At 57.0% G+C, this 13,258-nt stretch overlaps 1 protein-coding gene across 5 annotated transcripts in view; it reads left to right on the top strand.

Moving 5' to 3' along the window:
- Nucleotides 1-13,258, top strand: part of PRDM16 (PR/SET domain 16) — a 372,183-nt gene that overhangs the window by 106,644 nt on the left and 252,281 nt on the right. For all 5 annotated transcript variants that reach the window (XM_055350077.2, XM_055349983.2, XM_055350023.2 and 2 more), the window contains exon 2: nucleotides 10,277-10,626. In XM_055350077.2, the coding sequence (XP_055206052.2) occupies nucleotides 10,277-10,626 (350 nt within the window). The remainder of the gene's footprint in view (nucleotides 1-10,276; nucleotides 10,627-13,258) is intronic.

Genomic DNA, 13,258 nt, shown 5'->3' with positions numbered 1-13,258 from the left:
ACAGAATCCTCCGTGAGGAATGGGAACACCCTATTTTTTCTCTAGAAGTTGCCTCCGTGCGTGCCTGCTCTCCCTGATCAGCTCTCCCACAACCACAGCCTGCCTGCTGCGCCTGCCTCTCCCTCTCCCTGTTTCGTTCAGGGGGCAGGATGGCCCTTCACAGCTCATGGGGACTCATAGGCACCCAGTTGGGGGAACATTCTCCAGGTCTCTGACCCACTACACAGCACTCCTCCCTGCTTGGTTCTGAGAAGGAAAACAGGAGCCAGAGGATGGGGCCCCAACAAGCCCCAGGTGGAAGCTGCAGTCCCGTGGAGCCAGGCACAGCCCCGGCCAAGTCCCGGAACTCAGACCTGCCCACCCGCCACATGGGTGCAGGGAGGGTGACAGCCGGTCAGCCCTGAAGAAGCAGCAGAGAAACCAGCCCTTTCTCCGAGGCGGGGCCTGGCTGAGAAAGCCCAGACGTTCCTCTCAGAGGAGCCGATCAGGGTCAAGGGCAGAGAGGAGCCAGCGTTGTGTTAATGGAGCTTCACGGCTAGGGAAGGAAAGTCAGAAGTGGGAGTGAGGCTCCTGCCTTCTACCTTTGCTGTTGAAAACTGCCCTGGAGGTTGCCCTCACCCCTATCCATCCATCCACTCACTCACCCATCCATCCATGCAGCCAGCCAGCCAGCCTCTTATAAATCTATCCACCCATCCATCCCCTCATCCATCCATCCAACCTTCCATCCATCCATCCATCCACCCATTGATTCACCTACCCATCCATTCATCCATTCCTTCATTAACCCATCCATGCACTCATTCATCTATCCATCCATCCATCCATCCATCCATCCACCCATTGATTCACCTACCCATCCATTCATCCATTCCTTCATTAACCCATCCATGCACTCATTCATCTATCCATCCATCCATCCATCCATCCATCCATTTACCCATCTATCCCCTCATCTATCCACCAAGCCATTCATCCACCTATCTATGCATTCATCCACCATCTGTCCTTCCATCCATCCATCCATCCATCTGTCCATCTGTCCATACATCCATCTATTCTTCCATCCATCCCTCCATCCCTTCATCCCCTGTTCTCCTGGAGGCATTCACACCTTGAGGTGGCCTTTGGGGAAGAGCTGCCTCGTGCTGGGTCCTGCCTCTTTCAGAGCAGGGCAGCACAGCTCCTCGGAGCAGGAAGACCCTTCCGGCAGACACCAGGCTGCATCCATCCATCCATCCACCCACCCATTGATTCACCCACCCATCCATTCATCCATTCACTCATTAACCCATCCATGCACTCATTCATTTATCCATTCTTCCTTCCTTCTGTCCATCCATCCATCCACCATCCATTCATCTATCCATCCATCCATGTACCCATCTATCCCCTCATCTACCCACCGAGCCATTCATCCACCTATCTATGCATTCATCCACCATCTGTCCATCTATCCATCCATCTATCCATCCATCCATCCATCCATCCATCCATCCATCCGTCTGTCCATCTATTCTTCCATCCATCCCTCCATCCATCCATCCCCTTATAAATCCATCCATCCATCCACCCCTTGATTCACCCACCCATCCATTCATCCATTCATTCATTAACCCATCCATGCATTCATTCATCTATCCATTCTTCCTTCCTTCCGTCTAACCATCCATCCACCCATCTATCCACTCATCCATCCACCCATTCATTCACACCCCCATTCATTCATTCATCCATCCATTAACCCATTCAAGCACTCATCCATCCATTTTTCCTTCCATCCACTAATCCATCCATCCATCCCCTCATCCATCTGTTAACTCATCCATCCACTCATGTATCTATACACTTATCCATTCATCCACTTATCTATGTATTCATCCACCATCTTCCATTCATTCACCCATCCACCAACCCATCCATTCACTCATCCATCTATTCATCTATTCACCCATCCATCAATCTTTCCATCCATTCATAAATTCATCCACCCACCCACCCATCCATTCAGCTATTTATCTCTCTATCCATCTATCAAGCATCTATTCACACTCCCACCCATACCTCTTCTGCTGGACATGACGAAGGCCCTTACTGACTGCCAGGAAACTGTTTCAGGTGTTTTGTCATTGTAGGGAGAACACGAGGTCGTTAGAGTGGCGTTTGAGAAGCTTCAAAATCAAGACTGTTTGAACATCTCTCAGCTCGTTCCTGACTAGCTGTGTGGCATTGAGCAAGTTGCTCACTCTCTGAGCTTCACTTCTTTGATGTATAAACTGGGTGAGGCCACAACTCCGCCTTCCCTCCAGGGCTGCTGCAAGAATGAGCTGGACCACAGTGCCGGCTGCATGCTCCGCGACCCAGTCAATATCAGCAGCCGGCCAGTCCGCAGGAGAGCGAGCCAACATCAGTGCTCTATTGTCTGATTAGAGGCTGATTGCTCCAAAGTTGCTCCTGGAATCATTCTGGAATCGAACAGCTGTGTGGTCAACCAGGGACCATGTTTCCTCACAGTCTTGGAGTTGTGATGGAGGCGTTCTCTGTCCTGAAGTTTTGCCTCCCTTTGTAATTGCATTTATATGTTGGCCTGAACTGATCAGTAAGTTTAGATACTGTTTTGGATGGGCCAGGTGAGACTGAATGCAACCTCAAGCGTTCACATCTCGAGGTGGCCTTTGGGGAAGAACTGCCTCGTGCTGGGTCCTGCCTCTTTCAGAGCAGGGCAGCACAGCTCCTTGGAGCAGGAAGACCCTTCTGGCAGACACCAGGCCGCGGTGTCTTGCTGCCTCTGGGCAGGAGACTGAAGTTAAAAACAGACTTGCAAGGCTCGGCCAAGGCTGGGTTTTACAAGAATGACGGTCCGGTGTTTGGTGAGCTGGGGAGTGGATCCTCCCCCTGCCAGCGATATTAGGGGAGAAGATGAGGAGCACGTGGCAATAAGACGGCAAGGGTTTGTTCCCCTCACACCCAATACAAAACGCCTTTCATGAGAGAAAGCAGTTGCAGGGGCAGCTTTAGACTTGAAGCTTTTGGAGGCCAGATCTACACAGACAGGCGAGGGGCGTCTCGAACACAGTCCTTGTGAAATTCTTGGCGAATCTCCCCTCCCTCCCGCAGGCCTCCGTCTGCCTCCCTCACCTCCGCGCAGCCCCAAACCCAGAACCAAGCTCCGCGGAGAGGTGGTTCTTTAACAGCCACATCTTCCTGGGAAGGCTTTGGATGGGAAAAGTGCTTTGCAGCCCAGCTGCTGTTCTCCCGGAGGCCGGGGCTCCTGGAGGCTGCCGCTTGCTTTTCTCCACCTGGGTGGCAAATGTGTGCACTTACTTGAAAAACCTCAGGGTCAATAAGGGTTTCAGTCCAGATTTTCAGGGTGATCTTCTCGACGTTTTAGAAAAGCCTAGTTCCCTCTGTGTTAAACCCTGTTTCCCCCAGGATGCACCCTTGTCACTCAGCACTTCCCCATCTGTCCCCACCCCCCACTTCCCAAACTCGAGGTCCCTGCTCCTTGAGGGCACCCCTCCTGGAGGCTTTGCTGAAGCACCGATTGCCTGCACACACCAGCCCCGCCCCAGGTCAGTGGGCCTGGATGGACCCGTGAATTACAGCTCTAGCAAGTCCCCAGGGGATGCAGAGGCTGCTGTCGGGGACTCCACTCAGACTCCTGAGCCACAGGGGCTGAAACCCACAGCCGGGTCCGCCCGACCTCTAAAACCTTCCGGTCCCACCTCGCTCTGAACACCTTGCCCAGCCCTTCCCCTGGGCTGGCCCTGGCCCTGTGGGTTTAGAGAAGGGGGTGACCCGATGCTGCACCTTTCACGGGCCTTGAGGCCTGATGTTACTGTCAGGGGCTTGGAGGAACTCAGACAAACCCCATCCAGGGCTCTCCCCCGTTTTGAAAGTGCCCATATGGCGCCCACCACACATATTCTCTCTGCTCTGGACTTCTCTGCCTGATGGTTGTGGGGGACGTGTAGCCGATCCCAACCAAAATAAGAGGGCTCCGCCTGGACTAGGGTGAGGCAGAGAGGCCAGCAGGGCCAGGACTGGGGTCAGAGCGCTTGTGCCCCAGGGCATGGACAGGCTGGGTGTCAGGGGCAGGGAGCGTGGACTCAGGAGTGGGTGTGGTTCCAGCCCTCAGCCCCTCACTGGGGGATGACAGGCTCCTTCACCCCCCTATGCCTCTGTTTCCCCAGCTGTACAGTGGGCAGCTCCCCTGAGGGAGGAGCACACCCTCCTTCTGGAGCCACTCACTGCTTGGTCCACATGGCTGGATGTGGGCACCTGAGAGACTGTGATGTCACATCACCTGGAAACAGGCTGAGAAACCTGCTGTGGGGTGACAGATCCATCAGGCAGCATGAGGGAGAGAAAAGGGCCCCCGAGTGCCCACCCGGCTGCCAACCTGGCAGGCCCATGTGGCACCGTGGTGCAGATTGAAGGGGCCGCCTGCTCTCAAGGCCGGGCACCTGCATCCTGGCACCTCGCTGGCCTCCGCCTTGCCCTGCTCACCAGGCACTAGCCTCCTTGGGGGGTGTGGAAGATTCCAAGGTGATCCGGCCCCAAGTGATCTCCTACAAGATTTTCTGGTTAGAGAGACGGTTCCCAAAGCCCAGAGATCTGTGGCCTGAGTGTGGGCCACCCCTGCTTTCCCGGGTCCCTGTTCCTATCACGGTGGACCCTCCCCAGGCTACCACCGGATTTGTTTGCTCCATCGTGACAAAGACATTAACGAATGACAAGGTTCTTGGTGGTTTGCAGTGCAGAATCGTTATCCCTGGACTTTCCTGTCCCTTCCGTCTCATACTTTTGACCTTAGGTTTTCTGAAATGTGACATTTCAGGGAACTGCACAGCAAAGGATTCCCTCGTGTTTCTCAGGTTGATCAGAAGCACCTACTGCCACCCTCCACAGTTATTTCTGTTGTTTCCGTGTTTTGTTTTTTGTTTTTGTTTGTTTGCTTGTTTGTTTTAAGCAGCTCCTCCCACCCCCCAGGCCAAGACAAGGTATCTCGGAGCCGGGCAGGAATCATGAAGTATGTTCTGCCATAAACTCACAGGCCTGAAGCAATCACACATCCACGTACACACGGGTGGAGTAAGGAACCGTAGATTTTTGGAGTGGGTGTTCTTTTCACTGAAATGTTCCTTGAAATCACGTAGCTGGGTGTGCAGTTGTAAGAAACGCCGCGTAGAGACCAGCCTGCCCTTGGCGCAGTTTCTCCCGGTGGGTCCCATGTTGGGCATCTCCAGGACCACATCTTGGCCCCATAGAGAGGTGCGCAGCTGGGTGGGACCGAGTCCCCACACGGCCCAAAGGCCGCAGAAGTAAAGACCCAGGCCAGCATCAGGAGGCCCCTAGGGAACCCGCATGGGGCCTAGACGAGGGCAGCCCGGGGCAGCCGAGCGCCATTCGCTGCCTTGCCCTTGAGGGAGGGAGGCAAGGGGGCCCGAACTTCAGCCCCTCACCCAGCAGACGGGAGACCCTTCCTCCTGAGGGGTCTCCAGACAGAAGAGAACAGCATTTCCCAACCCAGAGGCTGCACAGAGGCTGGGGTCAGCTGAGGTTGCCCTGGACACCTTTTCAGGTTCCCAACAGGGCCCTCTGCTTACACACGCAGTCTTACACACGGCCTTACACACGCAGTCTTACACACGGTCTTACACACGCAGTCTTACACACGCAGTCTTACACACGGCCTTACACATGCAGTCTTACACACGCAGTCTTACATACGCAGTCTTACACACGGCCTTACACATGGTCTTACACATGCAGTCTTACACACGCAGTCTTACACACGGTCTTACACACGCAGTCTTACACACGGTCTTACACATGCAGTCTTACACACGCAGTCTTACACATGGAGTCTTACACACGGTCTTACACGTGCTTACACACGCAGTCTTACACATGGCCTTACACATGCAGTCACATGCTTACACATGCGGTCACATGCTTACACACACAATCTTACACATGCTTACACACGGACACGCATGGGATGCTCACATTCACACGCACTCTGGGGGCCGCCCTTCCCTGCCAGCCGCCACACGGTGCCTCTTTCCTGCCCAGTGGGGCCTGCAGGCCTCATGGCTTCTCCTTAAAACCACATGATGAAGGAGGAAGCACAGCCAGGCAGATACCGACTCCGAAAAACCCCCTTGTACTCCCTCTGGCCAAGAATCTAGGCTGAAATCTGCCCATCCCTGCCACAGAGCCGCTCGGTGCTCGGGCTGCGGGGAAGGGGTCGTCGTGTTGGTAATCCCCCTCTGAGGGCACTGCTCGCGTGGCCCTGGCAGGTGGACGGTGGTGAGGGATCCCCTGTTGGCTGTTGGGCTCCTGTCCTGGCCGGTTTAGCACAGTGGTCCTGATCTGTGGCCTCTTCTCTCGCTCTCTCCAGACCCCAAGACCCTGGCCATAGCTTTGCTTTCTAGATATGGGTCTCTTGGGAGATGGTGGGGGTGGCCTCTGTTCCAGGATCATTTCCTACAGCCTGGGTGAGGGGTGCAGAAGGCTCCCACTGTGAGCCTGAAATAGACGCAGCCCTAAACCGAGGGTTGTGGTGGAGCCCAGGGGCAGTGCGAGGGGCTGAGGTCACCGTGGGCTTCCGGCCAGCTCGGTCTCTGTCCTAGCCCGGGGCGGCAGCAGAGTTTCTTCACCTCCCTTACCTGTATTATGCGATCAAATGACGATCGCTCATACGTGTGTGTGACAAGACTCAAAGCAGGGCCTCTCCGTGAAGATCCCCGAGCACATAGACTCGGCTGGAACTGGCAGCTCGGGAGGTGCTTCACGGCAGAAAGGGGTGGCCTTGGCCCCGACTCGGGGTCACTCAGCTCCCTTCCAGCCAAGTCCACCTCTTCCCTCCTGAGCTCCCTGCCTCCCCACTCCCCTCCTTGCTTTTATAATTCCACAGGTCTCCCCATAGAAATTCTAGAAATGATGGCCTCAGTACCCTGGAATGAGATCATGGCAAATCCCAAATAAAGGATGTCAGGTCTCCTGACAAGTCAATCACACGCTGTTACCCAGCCTACATCTCCAAAGTCATACATGATCCTGGCCCTGCACGCTGACCTGCGAGAGAGTGCCTGCTGGAAATGCACACCCCGTCACAGAGGCCTGGGTGGTAGGGTCTGGGGACCTCAGTGAAAAGATGCCCACGTCCAGAACAAGCCTGTCCAGCAGGGCAGAGGGTCGGGCAGCCTCCTGAGCTTGCTGACCCTCTCGGGGGCATCCTGGCCGGAGCTCAGGGTGGAGAAGGGCTGACTCTGATCTCCCCGCTCCGGTTGCCCTGGGGACCCCAGAGAGCGAGTGATTTGTGCCTGGCCTGCTGGAGCCTCTGCACAGGAGAGCCAGCGATTTGTGGGCCCAGGCCCTGCTGAAGCCTCCATGCAGGCTTCCCGCTTTCTCTGGGCTTTAGGGCTGTTCTCTGCACCTCATTTTCTCAAAATGTTTTCTGCACACGAATTAGCCCTCCTCTCACCCACCCTTGAAAGAAGAGCTCCCTCTCCCCCAGCAACAGGGACAGCAAAATGAGACGGGTTTTTCCTGGAGGCTGTGGGCAATCGCTTAACCCCGTGACCGCCGGGGAAGGGAGGCCGGGGGCCCGATGCACAGACCTGCCTTTAATCAGCAGGAAACACTACCTTTCTCTCCTAAGCTGTTTGCTTGGCCAGTAAATTAAACATGCCCTTAAAGCGCTGATTTTCCTCCAGCAGGTCAGGGGTTTTGGGAAGTAGAATTCAAACAGAAACAAGCCATGTTTTAAACGGAGCCCTGCAACGGATATGCACTTGATGCGGACGCTGCCCCACTTCGGGCTCCAGCGGAACTCGCAGAAACACCTGGGGTTCTAATTCCTGCTTGTCCTTCGGGCAGAGGCGCCCACGCCCGAGAGGAGTTAAGGAGCGCGTCGAGGGGCCTTCGGCCTCCAACCCGACTTTGTTTGCGAGCTCCGTGCAGTTACCAGTTGCAAATAATAAGATGCCATGTTAATTACCACCCCCCCAATGTACCTTTCTGCTGCACACAGTCAGCGGGGCGGGGGTTATGGGGGTGTTCTTTCAAACCTAAACAACTTCAGGTCTTTAGGGTGGAGGAATAACAGCGCCAGTTCTGTGGCTGCGTCTCTGAAAGGATCCGCCGCGTCAATTAGAAAGGACCCGTTGGCCACTTAAAACATAATAATTACTTCTCTGAATGCTGATAAATTAAATAAGTGTTTTCCTTACGACTTTTCCCCCCAAGACTTTGGTTTCTTTTGAAAGAAAGCATTCTGCTACTTCTTGTGCTGATCTGTTTGCAACCAGTGTGAGGAATCTGAAGTCATTTTTCCTGTACTTAAAAGTTCTGGTCTCCTTAGAGGCTTCTGTTTCCGCAGCCAACGACAGGGTGCAGGGCGGGGGCCGGGAGGCGAGGGCCAGCAGGACCGGGGTCCAGTCGCTTTCACGGGTCCTCGAGGCAGCCACAGAAGGAGGGGCTTGCGTGGAAAGATCTAGATCAGGTCAGGGTGACGGAGCTCACCCCACCTCCTGCCCCTTTCCGCTGCTCCCCACCTAACACTCGCGCCTGCCTTTTTTATGTTATCGAGGCAGAATTCAACCGCTGTAAAGGGGGCGATTCAGCGGCAGTGAGCCATTCACCCAGCAGTGCAACCACCCCCTCTCTAGTTTCCGAACACCTCATCACCCCGAAAGGAGACCTGGGCCTCTCGCTGTCACCCCCACCCCAGTCCCCGAGATCTCCCATCTGCGTCTGTCTCTGGGGGCCTGTGCTGGGTGAGTCGTCTAAACGCCGCCAGGCAGGTGTGACCCTCTGCATCAGCTTCCTATGCCGAGTGGTGCATGTCGGGGGCTGGTCCAGGCTGCGCGTGCCAGGGCCGCCCTCCTCCTTGGGGAGGGGTGGTGCCACAGGTGTGACCCTCTGCATCGGCTTCCTATGCCGAGTGCCGCATGTCCCAGGCTGGTCCAGGCCGCCTTCCTCCTTGGGGAGGGGAGGTACCGTCCACTACTCATCCATTCCCTCATTCCCTCGCAGACGGACGTTTGGGCTGTTTCTGCCTTCTGGCGATGGTGAATCTGCCACTGTGAACATTCGCCTGCCTGAGTCCTGGTTTGGCTGCACTGGGTGGAGGGCTTTGCTTTTCTTCCTGTCCGGACTCCTCCTCGCCCTGCCCATCTCCCTCGGTGCCTCAGGCTACACTCTGGTATAGTTTCGGCTGCACACACACACTATCTTGGCACCCACCCTCTCTGAGGACGGACCCCAAAGGCCTACCCCAGACAGAAAAACTGGGCACCCTCTCATTGCTTAGTTCAGTGACCTGGGGCCCCATGAGTCCGATATCCATGACCTCAGCAGGCCTGTTCCTAGCCTGTGTCAAGATCATCAGGAACTTCCACGAGCCTCCGCAAGACCCAGCCAGCCCTACCCCAGTGCATGTCCAGGCTGCGGCCCAAGTGCAGGGATGTCCAGGCTGCGGCCCAAGTGCAGGGATGTCCAGGCTGAGGCCCAAGTGCAGGGATGTCCAGGCTGAGGCCCAAGTGCAGGGATGTCCAGGCTGCGGCCCAAGTGCAGGGATGTCCAGGCTGAGGCCCAAGTGCAGGGATGTCCAGGCTGAGGCCCAAGTGCAGGGATGTCCAGGCTGCGGCCCAAGTGCAGGGATGTCCAGGCTGAGGCCCAAGTGCAGGGATGTCCAGGCTGCGGCCCAAGTGCAGGGAAGCAGCACTGAGCACATTTCACATTCACCCAAATTCTGAGTCCTCCCAGGCACTTAGGACTTCTGCCGTCCCTGATTTCCAAGGCTATAGAGGACATTTGGAATGTTCTGGTGCAAATATTTCACCATCAGCCAGCCCTGGGTCAGCCGCCACGCGTGACGGCTTCACCGGCTGTCCCCAAGCTTGCAAGGCACAGGCAGCTCCTTCCCTAGTTCCCTTAGAGCAGGACCACCCGGCTCATCCTCAGGTGGCTGTGGGAGCCAGGGTGGGTGAGCCAGGGTGTGTCGGGCTGTGCCATCCCATCAGAAATGTTGGCCCCAAAGGAGCCTGGTAGGATCCCATCCTCTGGAGCCTCTGACATCGAGTGATGGCAGCTGGGCTCAGGGCAGAGTGGAGGCAGCGTCTCCCGGGCAGGGGTGGCAGCCGGGCCTTCTGGGCCCCTGAGCACCCTCGGTCCCCATTGATGCCCGAGTCCCCAGCGCTCCCTGAGCTGTACACACTGGGTGGGGCGTGTGCTGCAGAGGTTGACGCTGCGTTGTCTCCTTTAGGTGACGGTGACGTTGTAAATAATATGTATGAGCCCAACCGGGACCTGCTGGCCAGCCACAGCGCGGAGGACGAGGCCGAGGACAGTGCCATGTCGCCCATCCCCGTGGGGCCACCGTCCCCCTTCCCCACCAGTGAGGACTTCACCCCCAAGGAGGGCTCGCCGTACGAGGCCCCTGTCTACATTCCTGAAGACATTCCGATCCCAGCAGACTTCGAGCTCCGAGAGTCCTCCATCCCAGGGGCTGGCCTGGGGGTCTGGGCCAAGAGGAAGATGGAAGCCGGGGAGAGGCTGGGCCCCTGCGTGGTGGTGCCCCGGGCGGCGGCAAAGGAGACAGACTTCGGATGGGAGGTGAGCGATCGCGCCTGAGCATGATTGATCACGGCCATTTATCTTGTGTTCAATCTATTTATAAAGCCGGGCTGAGCAGCCACTGCCCGAGGCGGGAGGCGCGGCCAGAGAGAGCGTTCAAATGTCACATTTCCCAGCCTATTTTATCCTGCAGCTCGCCTGACGCGACTCAGAAAGCATCAGAGGTCCTCATGGGTGCCTGTCAGCCCTGTAGGCCACGCCCACTCTCTCCCGGAAATGTGTCTTTCATGAGCTCATGTCTTAAAACATCCCGTGCTTCTCGCCGGATCCCAGGCGCGAACACTGCCATCGCGGCAGGGCAGGGAGATTAATAGGAAGTCCCAGAACAGGCAGCTGCACTCCAGGGCTTCATTCCAGGCCAGGGCAGTGTGGAGCCGCTCACAAATCACACCTGGTGGCCACGCTGCCCCGGCTGCCGCCTTCCCCGCCTGCCCCGGTCAGCCAGTGGCCTAAGAGCAGCCTCAGCTTCTCCAACTCCAGGGGCACAGGCCCTGACCTGCCAGGGAGGGATGGCTGGCTGTTTAAATTTTCCCACCACGAAGTGACTGGCCTTGAGGGTCTGAAGCTGGCCTGGTGATCCTGCTGCAGGGGTCAGGAGAGAGGGCGTCCCTGGGACGGCTCTGAGAGGGGAGCACCCGGAGCGTCCTGCCCAGGTTGTGAGGGACGCTAGGCCCCGGTGTTGGGGGCCCTTGAGTGGTCCTACGGGGACTAAGAGCCCCCCCAACACACACACAAAAAGTGCACTTCCTGGTGGGCCCTGGCCCTTCTACCGGCCCCATACAGCCAATTGTCGGTGGTATTTTTGGCAGGGCCCCTGCCTGGGTGGAAAATGGGAACACCGGTCGGATTCCCCCTGTGCCTCCCAGCCTCTGGAGTGCCCGGATGGAGGTGGGCTCCTCATGGGCAAATGGCCTGAGCAGGGAAGAGGATCCCCAGACGGGTGGGGGCAGGATCCTGTGTCTCGCCCACCTGCTCTCCTGGCGGCTCGTGGCTCTGGAGAAGTCCCCAGCCAGGTCCATGCTCACTGTCAGGCCTGCCCCAACTCAGACAGGCCGTGGGGAGGCTCCTGTGGCCTCCAGCAGCCCTTGAGCACCTCCCCGGGCTGGCGGCATTAAGAGCCCTTTGTAAGAACACTGACGGCCTGGGGGCCAGAGGCTGCCCGCACCCTGCAGAGCTGAGTGCATCCTCCCTGGGCAAGGAGACCAGGGCACCTTGGCAGCTCCCAGCAGGCAGATGTGGTCCTTGGTAGCTCACAGAGTCCTGTGTGGCTCCTTGTCAAGGATATAGGGAGACTCAGGAGCTGCTCCCTGAGTGTCAGCTTAAAGCCCCCCCGCCCTTTACAGAGCTGTGGGGGTCCCGGTGTCTGAGGAAACGCGCAGCAGAGTCTGCGGCCGTCAAGCAGGGTGGAAGCTGCAGCTCTACGGGCAGCCCCTGTGGAATGGGCGTACCCCCCAACGAGAGACAGAGGACAGTGTGTGTGGGCCCAAGGTCAGGTCACCTTCGGGAGAGACTGGCCAGGGTCAGGGGCCCCAGTGAAGCAGGACAGGGAGAGAGTTTGGAGTCGAAGACCTCAGTGGAGACACTGCCCAGCTTCATGGCCCTACAGGACCCTCATGGGACCAAGGAGAGCATTTTTCTAGCAATATTCGTCTTTGGCTGTGCAGTGAAAGTAACTTTGGCAGAAGTGGCCTGTCCCTCCCTGCCTGGTGTGTGGGAGAGGAATTCAAGGGTGTTTGTCCGTCACACTTAGAAAGGTCTGGACTGTGTAATCAGGAGGTGGCTTGTGTATGTGAGAGGTCCAGGGGCCCTGCAGGTAGCACTTTGGATAACCTTCAGGTGACTTTGTTCTTGTCTACTCTGATACAAGTTTCTATTTGCTTTTTTTTTTTTTTAAAGAAATGGCCCGTATCACGATGTCCGCGTGGTGCCAGGCCCGGCGCAGACTGCGCCGCTGCCTGCCGGTGCCTGTTGACTTTGCGGTGTGTTTATCCCGGGTGTGTGTGTACGTGAGGGAACGCGCTCTCCTCACCGCGCACCTCCCGTTTCTGCGGAGGGCTTTGTTCCACGGTGGCCACCTGACAGATACCCCTCCTGCCGGCGCTTAGAAATATTTACTCTCCCCCCGACGCCCTCAAAGGGTGCTCCCCGCGCACCCGGCAGGATCTCGCCTGACCTTGTTTTCCTTGCGAGTTTGGGCACCGACTCCCTGGCTTTGGGACCACCTTTGAGTTTTGTTGCTTCTGTCAGATGGGACGGGGGGCAGCCGTGTGCGTCGGTGCCTTCGGGAGCTGACATTGGAACTGGGCAGGAAGCCACCACCTCCTCTGAGAAGGAGAGAGAGGAGGAAGCAGGGGGCGGGAATCAAGTGGCAGCCACCTCTGCCTGAAATGAACGATGTCCGTCAATCAAGGAGGTTTCTCCCCACCTTCAGCCACCTCAGTTGGGGCCTTTGGGCAGGAAAACTGACATCTTCCCCTTAAGCAGCCTTCCCAGAATTTTCCACCTGTCCCGAAAGAGCTGATTGCTGTTTCCGCCTGGTTTTTGCCTTCCCCGAGATGGCCCCGGAGGGAGAAGTGACTTGCGGGTGACTCTTTCTCTGAGGACTTCTTCC

Source organism: Gorilla gorilla, chromosome 1 (genome assembly GCF_029281585.2).
Source record: "Gorilla gorilla gorilla isolate KB3781 chromosome 1, NHGRI_mGorGor1-v2.1_pri, whole genome shotgun sequence".
Taxonomy (NCBI): domain Eukaryota; kingdom Metazoa; phylum Chordata; class Mammalia; order Primates; family Hominidae; genus Gorilla; species Gorilla gorilla.
The sequence above is the reverse complement of the archived record's forward strand: the minus strand, read 5'-3'. Positions and strand labels throughout refer to the sequence as shown.